This window comes from Chinchilla lanigera, unplaced genomic scaffold (genome assembly GCF_000276665.1).
Source record: "Chinchilla lanigera isolate Chin_1 unplaced genomic scaffold, ChiLan1.0 scaffold00081, whole genome shotgun sequence".
NCBI classification, from domain to species: domain Eukaryota; kingdom Metazoa; phylum Chordata; class Mammalia; order Rodentia; family Chinchillidae; genus Chinchilla; species Chinchilla lanigera.
The window spans coordinates 808684-821452 of record NW_004955482.1 but is presented as its reverse complement, the minus strand read 5'-3'; the positions used below and the strand labels follow the sequence as shown (position 1 = coordinate 821452).

The following is a 12769-nucleotide window of genomic DNA, read 5'->3' as shown; positions in this document are numbered from 1 at the left end:
TGAAAGATGTCCGCAGGTGCCCCCGATGGGGGTGGGTGGCTGCGTGTTCCTCACACCCATGGTGTGTCATTGTGTCTCCTTTGTACTAGTCTGTAATAGACAACTTGTTTTATATGTTACTTTTTCTTTTACAATAATTTTTTATTTTAAAATAGGCTTAGATTTGCACACACGTGTGCTTTAGTGTTATTATATATTCAAGCACTGACAAGTCCAAGATGCAAATTCTGCTCATTAGTTTGTAACTTTCAGGTACAAGAAAAAAAAATTAAGTCAAAAGTGTTCTGATTACAGTTTCTGCCGCGACAGGAGACCACAGTTCCTTCTTAATTTGACCTATACTGAAAATGTTTTATAGCATCAGCAGAGCTGAATATTCTGTAACTCTCAAACTTTTCAATTTCTCTCAGTGACTGAGAGGTAGTATTTAAAAGATTTGTAGTTGATTTTACGGAAATAACTAACTTTAAAGGTTACTGAATAAGTCAGATTTTTGGAATTTAGCTTGGCAGTATAGATAAAATAACAAGGCAAAGTACAACTTTATTATAAAAGACTGTTTCCCAGCACTCTGGGAGGCTGAGACAGGAGGATCACAAGTTCACCAGCCTATGCAACTTAATGAGACCCTGTCTTCAACTAAAATAATAGTAATAATAGTAATGGGCTGGGGATGCAGCTCAGTGTTACAGCCTTGGGTTCTGTCTGCAGTAAGGACTGATAATATTATGAAACAAACCTTCCAGCTGTTGGAATGTAGAGTAGGTTGGGCCCTAGGACCTGGTGCCTAACCAACACAGCCTGTGTGGTCTTCTGCCTCTGTGGAGCGGGTGTTTAGTGGCTGGCCTGTGGTCCTCTAAGCTGAGGCAGGTGACCTGCTGAGTCCTAGACTGGCTGGCACTCGCCATGCTGGGGATGCAAATAAAATGTGCAAATGGCATTTGCCTCCTTGGTATATATAACTGACCCGTGAAAACAACTGTGTTTCAACCAAAACATTGAAAGCGCTAATCTTCTGCTATTACTTTTTGTGTAACTGTCTCTCAGGTAGCACAACCCAGTACAGACACTCTGTCACCATAGGAAGCACTAGGCTTTCTTCAGCCTGAGTGGCCCGATTGGTCCTTGTCAGGGGCTGCTCCAAGCTCAAGTAAAAAGCCACCTTTGTGGACGTGTCTCACTGCGGTGGCTCACACTGCAGTGGAGCTTTCTGTTTTGTGCACTGAGTCGCTGTGGTCCCATAGATAGTGCGGGATGGTAAGGCCTGGAGGCACCTTTCTGTCCTGAGTCTGTGTGCTCTGGGGCCACGCACACCACCGATGCTGCACTCGCTGAGTACGCCCAGAAGAAAGGTGGTCAGGACCCAGGAGTGAGCTAGTCACAGCAAAAGTCTCTCAGATTCCTAAGGTCATCACGTTGCCTCTCCAGGCGCACTGGTTCTGGTGTCTCGTACTGCACGCTGGCAGCAGGGTATGACTCTTCTGTCCCATGTTGTACCTGCTCCCGTCTGTGTGTGATAACGGTCAGGGTCTCTGTCTTCATGGAATGAGGACACAGTCATGTCGTTTACTCACACCTAAGACTGAAATTCAGCTGTCAGGTGCAAGCGTTGCCAGACCACACTTACAGGACTAAAGCCTGGAACTGCACCTGTTCAACTTCGGCCAAGACTGCTCAGTGTTCATCTTGGTGTCTGGGCGCCCCCTCGGCCCTGCCTGACCCAGCCCAGCCTGAGCGGCCTGGGGTTCTCGGGATCTTCAGGCCGTCCATGCAGAGGACCTATGTGAGCACCTGGGTTTCTTTCTAGAGCCTAGCTCCCCGGGGAGCCTCGGGTTAGCATGGCTATTTTAATATTTAACATTAGAGAATAACATTTGAAGGGGCTAGGGATTTAGCTCAGCGGCACAGTGCCTGCCTGGCAAGTGCAAGGTCATGAGTTCAATTCCCGGTACCAGAAAAAAAAAAAAAAAAGAAAGAAAGAGTAACATTTGAGCAAAAATAACTCAGGCAAAACTGAGGTCAGGTTTTAGTCTGAAAGTTACAATTCCTCCCTGTCCTCTTTTTTTTCCATGTGATAAACTGCACAGCAGACCAGTAAAAGATGATTAAATCTTTTAATCCTGCTTCTTAAAGGAAGAAGCCAGTGCTTTGAAGAGTGCCAGGTGGTGCCGGTGGCACAGCTGGGGTGGGGACAGTTGCTGTAACTTGTGAAGTGGACGGTGCCACTGATGGTAAAGCCAGTGCTCTACATTGCCCAGTGTAACCCCTAAGCTGGGAGCCTCCTGGCTGTCTGGCGGGAGCCGGCCCTGGCCGCTAGGATGCCTGCAGTTTCCCCGGCTACCAAGAGACCTAGGAGTGGTGCAGTGAGTGGAGCAGATGAGTGGTTAAGCGTTGGTGAAAAGCAGCTACTTATAAACATACTCATTGTCACTTAGATAAAATTTCAGCAGTTTTAACACTGATGAAGGTCTCCTTATGCCCTTGTTTGAGAGCAGACCCTTATGATTATACATAACCGAGAGAAGCATCTGAGATGCAATACGCTCAAAACTTGTTAACCAAGGCGATTTTGTCTTTAAGAAGCCTCTGTGCCATTGTGTAGCTGAGCTTCGTGTAAGGTGGAACCCCCTTTCTGGCACTGAGACCTGGTAACCGTGTTAAGAGCCTGGTTAGCAGAATAAAAATCATTGAAGCTTCTTTCACATGAAGAATTACCTGCTGCTGTTACTGCTCCTGGTTCTGGGGTGGGCTTCCTTCCTACTGATGGGAAGCCTGCGACAGCACTTCACTCTCTGAAGAAGTCTAACACCGATAGCCATGCCACAAGGTATTGTATGTAGTCACGAGTCTGTAGGTGTTAAGAACGAACGTATTTGTCCTGCCTCCTGAGCTTACCGTAGACTCCTGTGTTAAGCATTCCGTAGGTGCTAGAGCTCTGGTAAGCGGAGCCCTTTCCGAGTTCTGATAGCGCCCCGCCTGGCACAGCCCATTCTGAGTGTGAAGTGTGTGCCTCCGACCACAGGCGCACGGCCTCCCCAGGGACCCTGAGCACGGAGCCTTGTCAGAGCCGCGCGGCAGTGGCAGCAGCAGCCCGGCGAGAGAGTTGTCAGGCAGCCTCGGCCTCGAACAGATTTGACTCCCGGAGCTCTTTTGAGGGGAAGCCTGGTAAAACGTCAAGGTGTCTAACTGCCCTCACTTTGTAATCTGTCCCAGGAACCTTAGGGCAGGTCGGGGGGGGGATGCCCCTCACCTGTGCAGCTCCGCAGCAGCCTTGCCGGAGGGGCCAGGTGCTCAGGATGGCTTGTGGGGGTTAAGTTGATCTTGGCACACCTGTGTGTGTTGTTTCGGGGCTTTTAATGTAACAAAAATGATTCAGTGAACTTCTTTAAATGGCAAAAATCAAGCTGTTGTTCTTGGATTGTTTTTGAGTGGGTTGTCATGGAAACTGGGGAGAAATGATGTTTTTTCCCCCTAGATTCCTGCTTATTGCAGATTTTCCTGAAACGTAATTTCATTGAATGAATAAAGAACTAAAGTAAAAGTCCCAGCATCATCTGGGGAGCCCACATTGAAGACCTGGCTCCTCTGATAATCAAGGGTCTCGTGGGCCTTTCCTGCCCGCTGTAGGCTGGGCAGATGGGTCCTGTAGCCCCAAGAAGGAGGCAGGAAGGCTGGAGTGGTCGTGCAGTAGCTGAGTCCACACCACCATGAGATGGCACACTTTGGAGTGAGCTAAGGTGCAGGCCCATGCCCGTGTGCCCAAAGCACGCTCGGACCCATTCCTTCCAGCAGCAGCCTGAGGTCAGCATAGGCAAGAGCTCTGGGCACGGCCCTCCTCCTCCGGGGCCTTCAGGGGCTCACGGGCCAGTGTTCAGACAGGTGTGTGGGCCGGCGGTCTGAGCACCGCTCCTCACCAGCTGTTGCTGCAGTGTCTGTGAATAGAAAGCTATATGTAGGCAGGGGGGAGAGGAAGAAGAGGAGCCCACCCTGGGCTGTCCTTGGCACTCCGTGGGGCGGGAGGGGCTCTGCCTCTGAGGGCTGGAGCTCAGTGACAGCAGGGCAGGACTGCAAAGGCAAGCACCATGCTGCTGCACCTGCAGACGCCTTGGGGTCTGGTCTCCATGCACAGGGGTGCACATCAGGTGCCCAGACTGCAGAGCTAACCCAGTGCCTGTCGTCTTCCATCCAGATCCCGCTCCCGGTCCCCTCGGAGGAGAGCTCACTCCCCTGAGAGACGGCGGGAAGAAAGAAGTGTGCCCACTGCCTACCGGATGAGCAGTAGCCCCGGGGCCAGTAGGAAGCGAGCCCGCTCCAGGTAGGCCACCTCTGCCGAGGCCCAGCTCATGGGGTTCCTCAGGGAAACAGTCTGAGGTTGCTGTCCCCTGTGTGAGACAGCTTCGGGCAGTGACTGTGAGGCCCCAAGTCCTGTGTAGCACCATCCTCGCCGGGTACCTCCCAGCTCTGCCCCTCACCTGTCGACACAGATGGCAAGCCCCTCACTTTCCTTCCGCTCTGGTCATTCATTTACATCCTCTCGGGGCATTCACCATTGGGACTATGGCATGTGTGGTGGTAGGGCCATGGCTTCAGCTCCTAAGAGCCCATGGTACCCTTCAGCACCCACAGCGCAGAATGGCTGTCAGGCCCATGTGTGCAGTGACACCTAGGGACCCTCTTTGCTGCCTGCACTGCCCGCTCGTTCTGAGCAGCAGCCACAGAAACCCACCCCCACCCAGCACTGCCCTAATGAGAACGACAGGAGTGTCACGTGGTCGTGCCAGTCGAGGATGGTTCTGTTGGGTGGTACAAGAGGTAGCCGCCTTAAAGTGGAAAATCCGCAGAGGACCTGGACAGCTGGTTGGTGTCCGCGCAGGTTCTCATGCGAGCCCACTCTGTGTATACATGAGGTTCTGTGCCTTATAACGGCACACTGAGTGCATGCAGCTGCTGCAGTGCGTAAGTGTGTTCCCCAAGCAGGTGAGGTAGCATTTGCAGTTCATCGTCACTGTTGGTGTATGTAAAGGGCAGGAGCTAAAATTAATTGATCTCTCTTAGCAGAAGAGTTCTTGCTTTGCCCTCATATTAACCTTTGTGCTAAAACAGACCTTGGGAAGAGGAGGAGGAGGTGACATTAGAAGTCAGCCAGCTCAGATGTGAGGGCTTGCAGATCCCTGGTGTGTCTGCAGGGACCCTGTAACGGAAGGAAAGCGAGGTTCAGATGGATTTCACTGCCTCAAAGATGCACCAACCCCGAGCACTGGTGCTAGGAACTGGCGGACTCGCTAGCCCTTGGTAGCCGCGACCACGTGTGCAGTTGCTGGCCTGTTGCGTTGTCCTAGCCTGACCTGCAGTGCAGGGGGAGTGTTATATTAGGGCTGCAGGCCTCTCCCCCTCAGGCAGGCCGTGCACTGCTTGGCCGCCGCTCATGCTCGGTCCTCCCTCCACTCTCGTCACTGACGCCATAGTGTTGCCCTGCCTAGGTGCGCTGCCTCCCAGAGCGGGGCTGTGTCTGCGCTCATCACTGTGCGCCTCTTCCACACCCCATCTGGACAAGTTTTAAGCAGTGCGGGAGCACCCAGAGGATAGTGCTCTGCAGCTCAGCATGCCCGGCCGCACCCCCACCCCCACCCCGACCCCCGGCCCGTCGTCGTCGTCCTGCCCGTCTCGCGGGCAGGTATGCTGCAGGCGGCCCACGGCCCAGCTGTCTGCTGGCTCTCCCTGGCCAGACGCACCAAGCCTCCTGCCGGAGCATGAGTTCCCTTAGTGCGGCAAAGCTACGGGAGCCATCCCAGCAGTGCCCGTCTTGGCTTAGTTGAGCACTGTCGCATCAGGACAGTGACTTTCTGCTCTGTTCTGCCCCTCCTTCTGCACTTACTAGCCAGCAGTCCCCTCGCCTTTCTTTCAGCATCCCTGGATTTGTGGGGAGTTGTGGGGACCTTGGTTTTGCTTCTTGGTTGTACAGCAGTGCATTGCCTTATTCTGTGACGGGACATTGTCTCAGATCAGGCCGATGGAGCCCTTTGCAGGAAAGTGCCACCCTGCTGTTGGCACCTCCCACTCTGCAAGCACAGCAGGTATTCCAGGCTCCCCTGGTACCTTCCCTGCCCTCACCCAAGACAGGTACACACTTGGAAATCCAGACCTAGGGTATTGAAAATTTAATACAGTGTGAAAATGTAGAAAAAACGTTTATACAGGTCATCACAAAGTACTTCTCACAGAACAGTGGTCAGGTGTTGCAGTCCCCGCTGGCAGGATGCCCTGTTGGCCTGCTCAGTGACCGACACATCATCAGGCAGGGCTGTGCGCAAGTACTGCTTGGGGCTGTGGGTCTGGCCGTGGAGGGGTGGGGGTGCTCTGTCGCCTGAACGCTCTTGGTTATACATGAATGTTCTTCATCCGGGCGATGGAACCGATGGTACTGAAGGGCACATGGCCCCAGCCCCACAGCGACCAACTGAAAGAGCTAAGAGCGGATAGAGGCTATAAAACAATTACAGATGCTCTACTAAATTCAAAAGGAAGCAGAAGAGGGCTGCAGGGAACAAATGGGACAAATGAACAAGATGATAGAAGTAAAAACTGCTCAGCCAGGCATGGTGGCACAGGCCTGGAATCCCAGCATTCAGAGCTGAGACAGGAGGATCAGGATTCGAGGCCAGTCTGGGCTGCAGAGCAAGACCCTGTCTCAGAATAGCTGCTGTTTCACTGGATGTCCAGTGGAAAGATAGCCCTTCTACACGCAGGCCCTGGCTCAGGACCCAGCATACAGTTCGTGCATTTTGATTAAGTGTTGGCAGGCGGAATGAAATATAGTAGTAGGGCAGAAATCTTAGGTTGGATCGTCTCTGAACATGAACTCGGAAAGCAGTTAGAATTCCAAGGCAGAAAAGCCCCATACAGTGTGCTGCTGGGGCCGGTAGTGTGGCTGGGCTGCTGGGTGTGTGTGCACAGAAGTGAGGGTGGGCTCGGGCCACGTCTCCCAGTGGTGCAGGGTCACTTCGCTCGAGGATACGACAGCCGGAGCATGATAGCAGTCACAGCGAACACACAGGGATTCACACAGCACCACGGCCAGCAGCTGCAGAGCCCAGGCGCACCAAGGGGGCAAGTTGTTCCCAGCCCACAGGGCATTGCCCCCAGCCATGAAGAGCAGAAAACTCCAAGTGCTTGAAGCCAAACCTCACACTTTTCAACTACTCTTTCAAAGAAGTCCCAGGAGGAAGTGGGTGATGCTTTGCAGGGAATGATAATGAAAGTGTGGTCTCTTCAGGTCCGGCCAGGGCAGCCATGCTTAGAGGAATGGGTGGCTTCGGTGTTTCTCTGACATAGTAGAACATAGAAACAGTGATCAGATTTATCTTAAGGAGCTGGAAAGAAGGAAACAGTAAGTTCATTTGAGCAAGGTAATAATAGAAATAAGATTGAAACAAAGTAAAAAATAGCAAAACCAAAAGATGGCTCTTTGAAAATGGTTAAAGAATTGACAGCTCTTTAGTTGGGTTGATCAAGAATGAAAGACTCACTAGACATGGTGGCCTATAATCCCAGCACCTGGGAGGCTGAGGCAGGAGGATCGCCACAAGTTTGAGGCCAGCCTGAACTACAGTGAGACCTTGTCTCAGAAAAAAAAAAAGATTGAAAGACTCCAAAAACATTAAAAATAATAAAGAAATAAATCTTATTTTAGTTAATTCAACAACTCAAGATGAAATGGACAGTTTCTTGAAAGAAATAAATTACCATATTCACCTTGGGATTGGGGATACAGCTCAGCAACGCAGCACTTACCTGGTAAGTGCAAGATTCTGAGTTTGATTCCCAGTACCAAAATGAAAACTGACCCTGGAAAAAAGTAGATCATTTAGTAGTTCTGCATCTACTAAGGAAGTTGAATGTGTAATTTAAACCTTCCACCAAGTTCCTGGCCACATGACTTCCCCTGGGAGTGCCAGCAGATTTCAAGAAGGAAGTGACTGCAGCGTCACAGACCCCTGGGCTCGGTTCTAGCAGGTCTGAGGCCCGGTGTTCAATTCCCAGCATTGCAAGGAAAAAAAAGACCACTGAGGCCATCATAACTGGTACCCGGAGCAGAGGACGCTGAAGAACGAGATGTGCATGGCTGAGTGTACCTCAGGGTAGAGTGCTTGCCTCGCCCGTGTGGAGCCCTGCCCTGTCCACCCTTGACACCACCAGAAACCAAGCCCTCCTCAGAACCCTGCATGCGTGGGCCCGCACAGGCCTCTGGGCCCGCACACACCCATGGCCGTTGGTTTGTAGAGGCTGGCAGGTGGACACCTAAAGCTTGCGTGCAATTGAGAAGGACCACGAACAGCCACAGCAGTCTTGACAAAGAACAAAGGTGCAGTACTGTGACAGCACCGTCTCAAGACTGAGTAGAAAGCTGCAGTGGGTTGGGACCATGTGTCACCCTCAGACATGCAGATGGGGCAGTGGAATGGGGAGAGAGTCCAGCAAGGCCCCACTGCATGGCCACGCAGGTGCTGACCAGGCTGCCCAAGCGATTTGCCGAAGACAGGGAGGTCTTCCTAGCCACTCCATGTGAGTGGCTGGTGCCAGAGTGGGAATAGGATTGCATACCAGTCCCTCAAGAAACGAGCGTGCACTTGGGATCCCTTGGCACCACGAGCCCAGCCGTAACAGGAGGCCTGAGCTGGGCGTGGTGGCATGTGTCTGTCATCCCAGCACTTGGAGGCTGAGGCAGGAGGATTGCTGGGAGTTTGAGACCAGCCTGGGCTACGTAGTGAGTTGAAGGCCAGCCTGAACTGCATAGTGAGACCCTGCCTCAAAAAGACATAAGAAGAGGGCCAGTGGATTAGCTGGCATTGGCATCAAAGGCTTCCCTTTGCTCAATCAGGAAAACACATGCCAAGCCCCACCTGGGTGAATCCTCAGAGGTCGTGTGGGCGCGGGAAGGGCAGAGGCCTACAGTGGCTGCCCAAGAGAGCGGCTCGGAGCAGGACAGGACGGGGCGGCACGGGCGAGACATCCGGAAGCGCTGCTGTGTGGTGGCCTGGGGGAGGGCTGGGGTACAAGGATGGCTCGGGGCAGTGCGGCCACTCAGGAGCGGCCCAGTCCCTACAAAGCTGCTGCCTGCTGCTCCGCCCTGGTGTGGACTCTGAAGTGAGCCTTGGGCCAGGTGCTTGAGCCCAGGTTGCAGAAACAGGCAGCACAGGTGCCTACTGGCTGGGTGTGGCGGGGTCTGGTCTGCGGAGCTGCAGTCTGCATCAAGGTGGGCACCAAGGTCATCTCCTAGAGGGGAGAGGCACAGACTGAAGGCTGCGTCGAGGGAATGTTCTAGAACACAAGCCTGCTCCTGATGGTGCAGGGCTTGTCCATAGCGGATACTGTGGCCACACACAGCGGGCCCCAGCCATTTTGGGGGTGGACTCCTTGGTCCTGTATTCCCGCAGCAGGGTGGGGACAGCCCGCCGGTGAGGTCAGACTGCAGTCGGTATGAGCCAGGATTATAGGGGGGCCCTCCTGAGCTACACATGCGTCACTACCGCCTGCTCCTCAGGTAGCCGAGTAGACTCCGGCAGCCATGGGCTTGATTATTCTGGTCAAAGGTCACGAGCTACCACATACTGTTCCGTTTGCTACTTCCTTTGAAATCCCAGTGGATTAGAGTCTTAATTCACTAATTAGAATTATTTAGTGGATTACAAATTGTGCAGAAACAGCCAGGTATGGTGGAGCACACCTGTAATTCCATGAGTCTAGGAGACTGAGGCAGGAGAATCACAAGTTCCCTCTCAGCTAGGATAACGTAGTGAGACCCTATCTCAAAATAGAAAAGCGCAGGGAGATAGCTCGGTGCAAAGACCTGGGTTCACCAAGTATGAAAGAAAAGAAAAGGTGCAGAACCTTGTGCGGCACAGATGCCTCCCTCACACGGAGCTTCTGACAGCAGCATCTGCACTCACCCACGTCCCGTAGGAGACACCCTGTCCCTGACCTGAGTGCCACTCAACGCAGACATGGTCTCCCAGCAACTGGAACCCCGCTGGTTCCTCCTGTGGCGGGCAGCTAGACTGCCCGGGCCCAGCGTGCCAGCATATTGTGCAGCCCATGGTCTGCTTTCACCCCACCCATGCAGCATGCTGTCAGCTCTAGCACCTGTGCCCCAGGCACCGGGCTGGGCCTCTGAGAAGCTGGCACTTGGCGAGCCAGGCCTGGCCACCAGCAGCGCATCTCAGACCCAGGGAGGCCACCGACTCATGCAGAGGTTACCTGGCCCTCCCTCATAAGGGACCAGGGGGCTCGGCCCAGGAGCAGCTGGCCTAGGGCTGGGGCTGGCAGGCGAGTGTGTGGGATGGGCCTGGATGGGAAGGGCCTTTGCAGGCAGCCTGAGGAAATCAGGTGCATCCGCCCCTCTGCCGGCAGGCGGCAGCGGTGTGGCAGCCCAGATGAACAGCCCCATGCAGACTTGAGGGCATGGATGGGGCGTCTCAAGTCCTGGAGCACCTGGTGTGGAAGGGCTCCGGCTGCCTGCACAGGGCACGGCTGTCACCAGGCACACATACATGCCTGTGGTCCCCATGCTCAGGAGGCTGAGTCTGCGTAGTAAGACCCTGCCCCAAAAACAGCCTCTCGGGACCTGGCGCTTGGCAGTGCGGGAGAGGTGTGGGCTTGGGTCTGGAAGGCGTTTCTGTGGGGAGCTTCCATTTGGGGACTTTCCTCCGAGAAAATGCGGCACCATCAGAGCTGAGCGGACACTGGATGTGGAGAGTGGCTCCAGGACCCAGCCCAGCCACGTATGTCTACCAGTCTTGCTGTTGGGCCTTCTTATGCTCAGAGCTCAGTGCTCATCATCTTCCCTGTCTTGTATGTTCTCATTTAATCAGCATAGCAAGAGAGCAGCATAAGCCCTGGCTGCCTGACTTAGGTGTTTTAAATGCACGTAGAATGCTGATTATGCCTCCTGGGGCCAGGCTTTAGAGGAGGCCAGGCGTCCCCCCAGCGAGAGGCTACTTCCCACACCTCTGCTACCCCGAGCACCCCCTGGGCCTCGGTTCTGAGTGGTGAGGTGCGCGGAGGCCGCCACATGTGCAGGACAAGCTCCCCCCACACCCACTCTCAGGTACTCTGTGCCTTCACAGATGCGCCCCTCTCTCAAGAGCGTTTTCCTTGCAGAAGCCCCCACGAGAAGAAGAAGAAGAGGCGGTCGCAGTCCCGGACCAAGGCCAAGGCCCGGTCTCAGTCCGCGTCCCCCAGCAAGCAGGCAGCACACCGGCCAGCAGCGCCCTCGGCCCATTCGGCCAGCATCTCTCCTGTGGAGAGCCGGGGCTCCAGCCAGGAGCGCTCCAGGTAACCAGGCCTCTTGCAGTCAGTTTTCAGGGGACAGCAACAGGGCACCCCGGCAGAGGAAGCCCCAAGAGACCAGAACAGGCTGAGAGCCACCTACAGGTGTAGGGCCTGCCATGGGCACAAGAGCCCACTGAGGTGCCCAGGGATGGCACAGTCTCAAAGGCCAGGGTCTACCTAGCTTCCCAGCCCAACAGGATCCACACTGTCAAAGGGCTGTGGAACAGGCAGCATTGAGACAGGTGTTGCTGTCCTGGCTTACTGTGGCTGCGGTATCCTGGGCCGCGGGAGGCTCACCTGGCAGGCGTCACCCACTCTTGGTTGCCCGCCTCCCTGACCACGCATGTATCGGGCCCAGCGCTCGTGGAGACAGTCTGGACAGCCTGCCGCACCCCAGGCAGGTGATGCTGTGGCCCTTCTGGTAGCACTTCCTCCCAGTGCCCTTCCTTTCTCGCCTGTGGTTAGGTGATGTTAGTGCAAAAATCAATCTTGAGAGCCAGGTGTGGTGGTGACACCGTGATCCCAGCGCGCTGGGAGGCTCAGATGGGAGAGTGGAAGCTTGAGCCCAGCCCGGGCAGCGCGACACAAGGAGAGCCTGTTTCCAGATAAAATCCAAAGACTGGCGTGTAGCTCAGTGGTAGAGCACATTCTTAGTACGTGTGAGACTTGGTTCTATCCTCAACACCAGAAAATGGAAAGATTGTACACATAACACACACAGCTATTTTGAGTCAGGTCTGCTTTATAGAACATTGCAAGTGTGTATCGTGTTAAATGCCTTAGTGCCTGCTTCTCAGCGTTAGCTCTGGCGAGCCAGGGTGTCAGTGTTTATCGCTTTTCCAGTGTGAGTGACCCTCTGTCTGTCTCTGCACCAGGGGAGTTTCTCAGGAAAAAGAAGGTCAGATCTCTTCGGCAATCGTTTCCTCCGTGCAGAGCAAAATCACTCAGGTAAGACAGGCGTAGTCTTATCCCATTTCCCCTCCTGCTGCCATCATTGCTGTCCCTGTCCCTGCCCTGTCCCTGTCCCTGTCCCGGCCCTGACACAGGCTGGGTCCAGAGCCATCCGGAGCCATTTGGGTGGGTGTGGACCTCCAGTGCTGGGCAGGAGGAGCCCTGCTCGTGTGCCGGGGCGCCTTGTCCCCACGTGTCCCTCCTGTCTCGTCCACACAGGACCTCATGGCCAAAGTCAGAGCAATGCTCGCAGCTTCCAAAAACCTGCAGACCAGCGCCTCCTGAGATCAGGCTGGGGCCCAGCAGCCTCCTCGAGCACCCATCAGACCCCCTGGGCTGGGGTGGCTTTTGTAAATTAGTTTTTGATGATATTTGCAGTTTCAGATTTTTGACCAGCAGTCTCTCTCTTACCTGTATATTTGTAAATAATATCATGTTTCTGTGAAAATGTATTACCGAATAAAATGAGAGGAACCTTTTCTAGCTAGTA

General features: G+C 54.0%; 1 protein-coding gene across 7 annotated transcripts in view; it reads left to right on the top strand.

Moving 5' to 3' along the window:
- Nucleotides 1–12769, top strand: part of Sfswap (splicing factor, suppressor of white-apricot family) — a 62694-nt gene extending 49925 nt beyond the window's left edge. For 3 of the 7 annotated variants that reach the window (XM_005402976.1, XM_005402980.2, XM_005402981.2), the window contains exons 15-19: nucleotides 3023–3178; nucleotides 4190–4315; nucleotides 11158–11331; nucleotides 12204–12276; nucleotides 12499–12769. In XM_005402976.1, coding sequence (XP_005403033.1) covers nucleotides 3023–3178; nucleotides 4190–4315; nucleotides 11158–11331; nucleotides 12204–12276; nucleotides 12499–12564 — 595 coding nt within the window. In that variant the 3' untranslated portion in view covers nucleotides 12565–12769. Of the gene's footprint in view, nucleotides 1–2914; nucleotides 3179–4189; nucleotides 4316–11157; nucleotides 11332–12203; nucleotides 12277–12498 lie in introns of those variants that run through there. The other 4 variants (XM_005402977.1, XM_005402984.2, XM_005402978.2 and 1 more) reach the window with 3 other exon arrangements.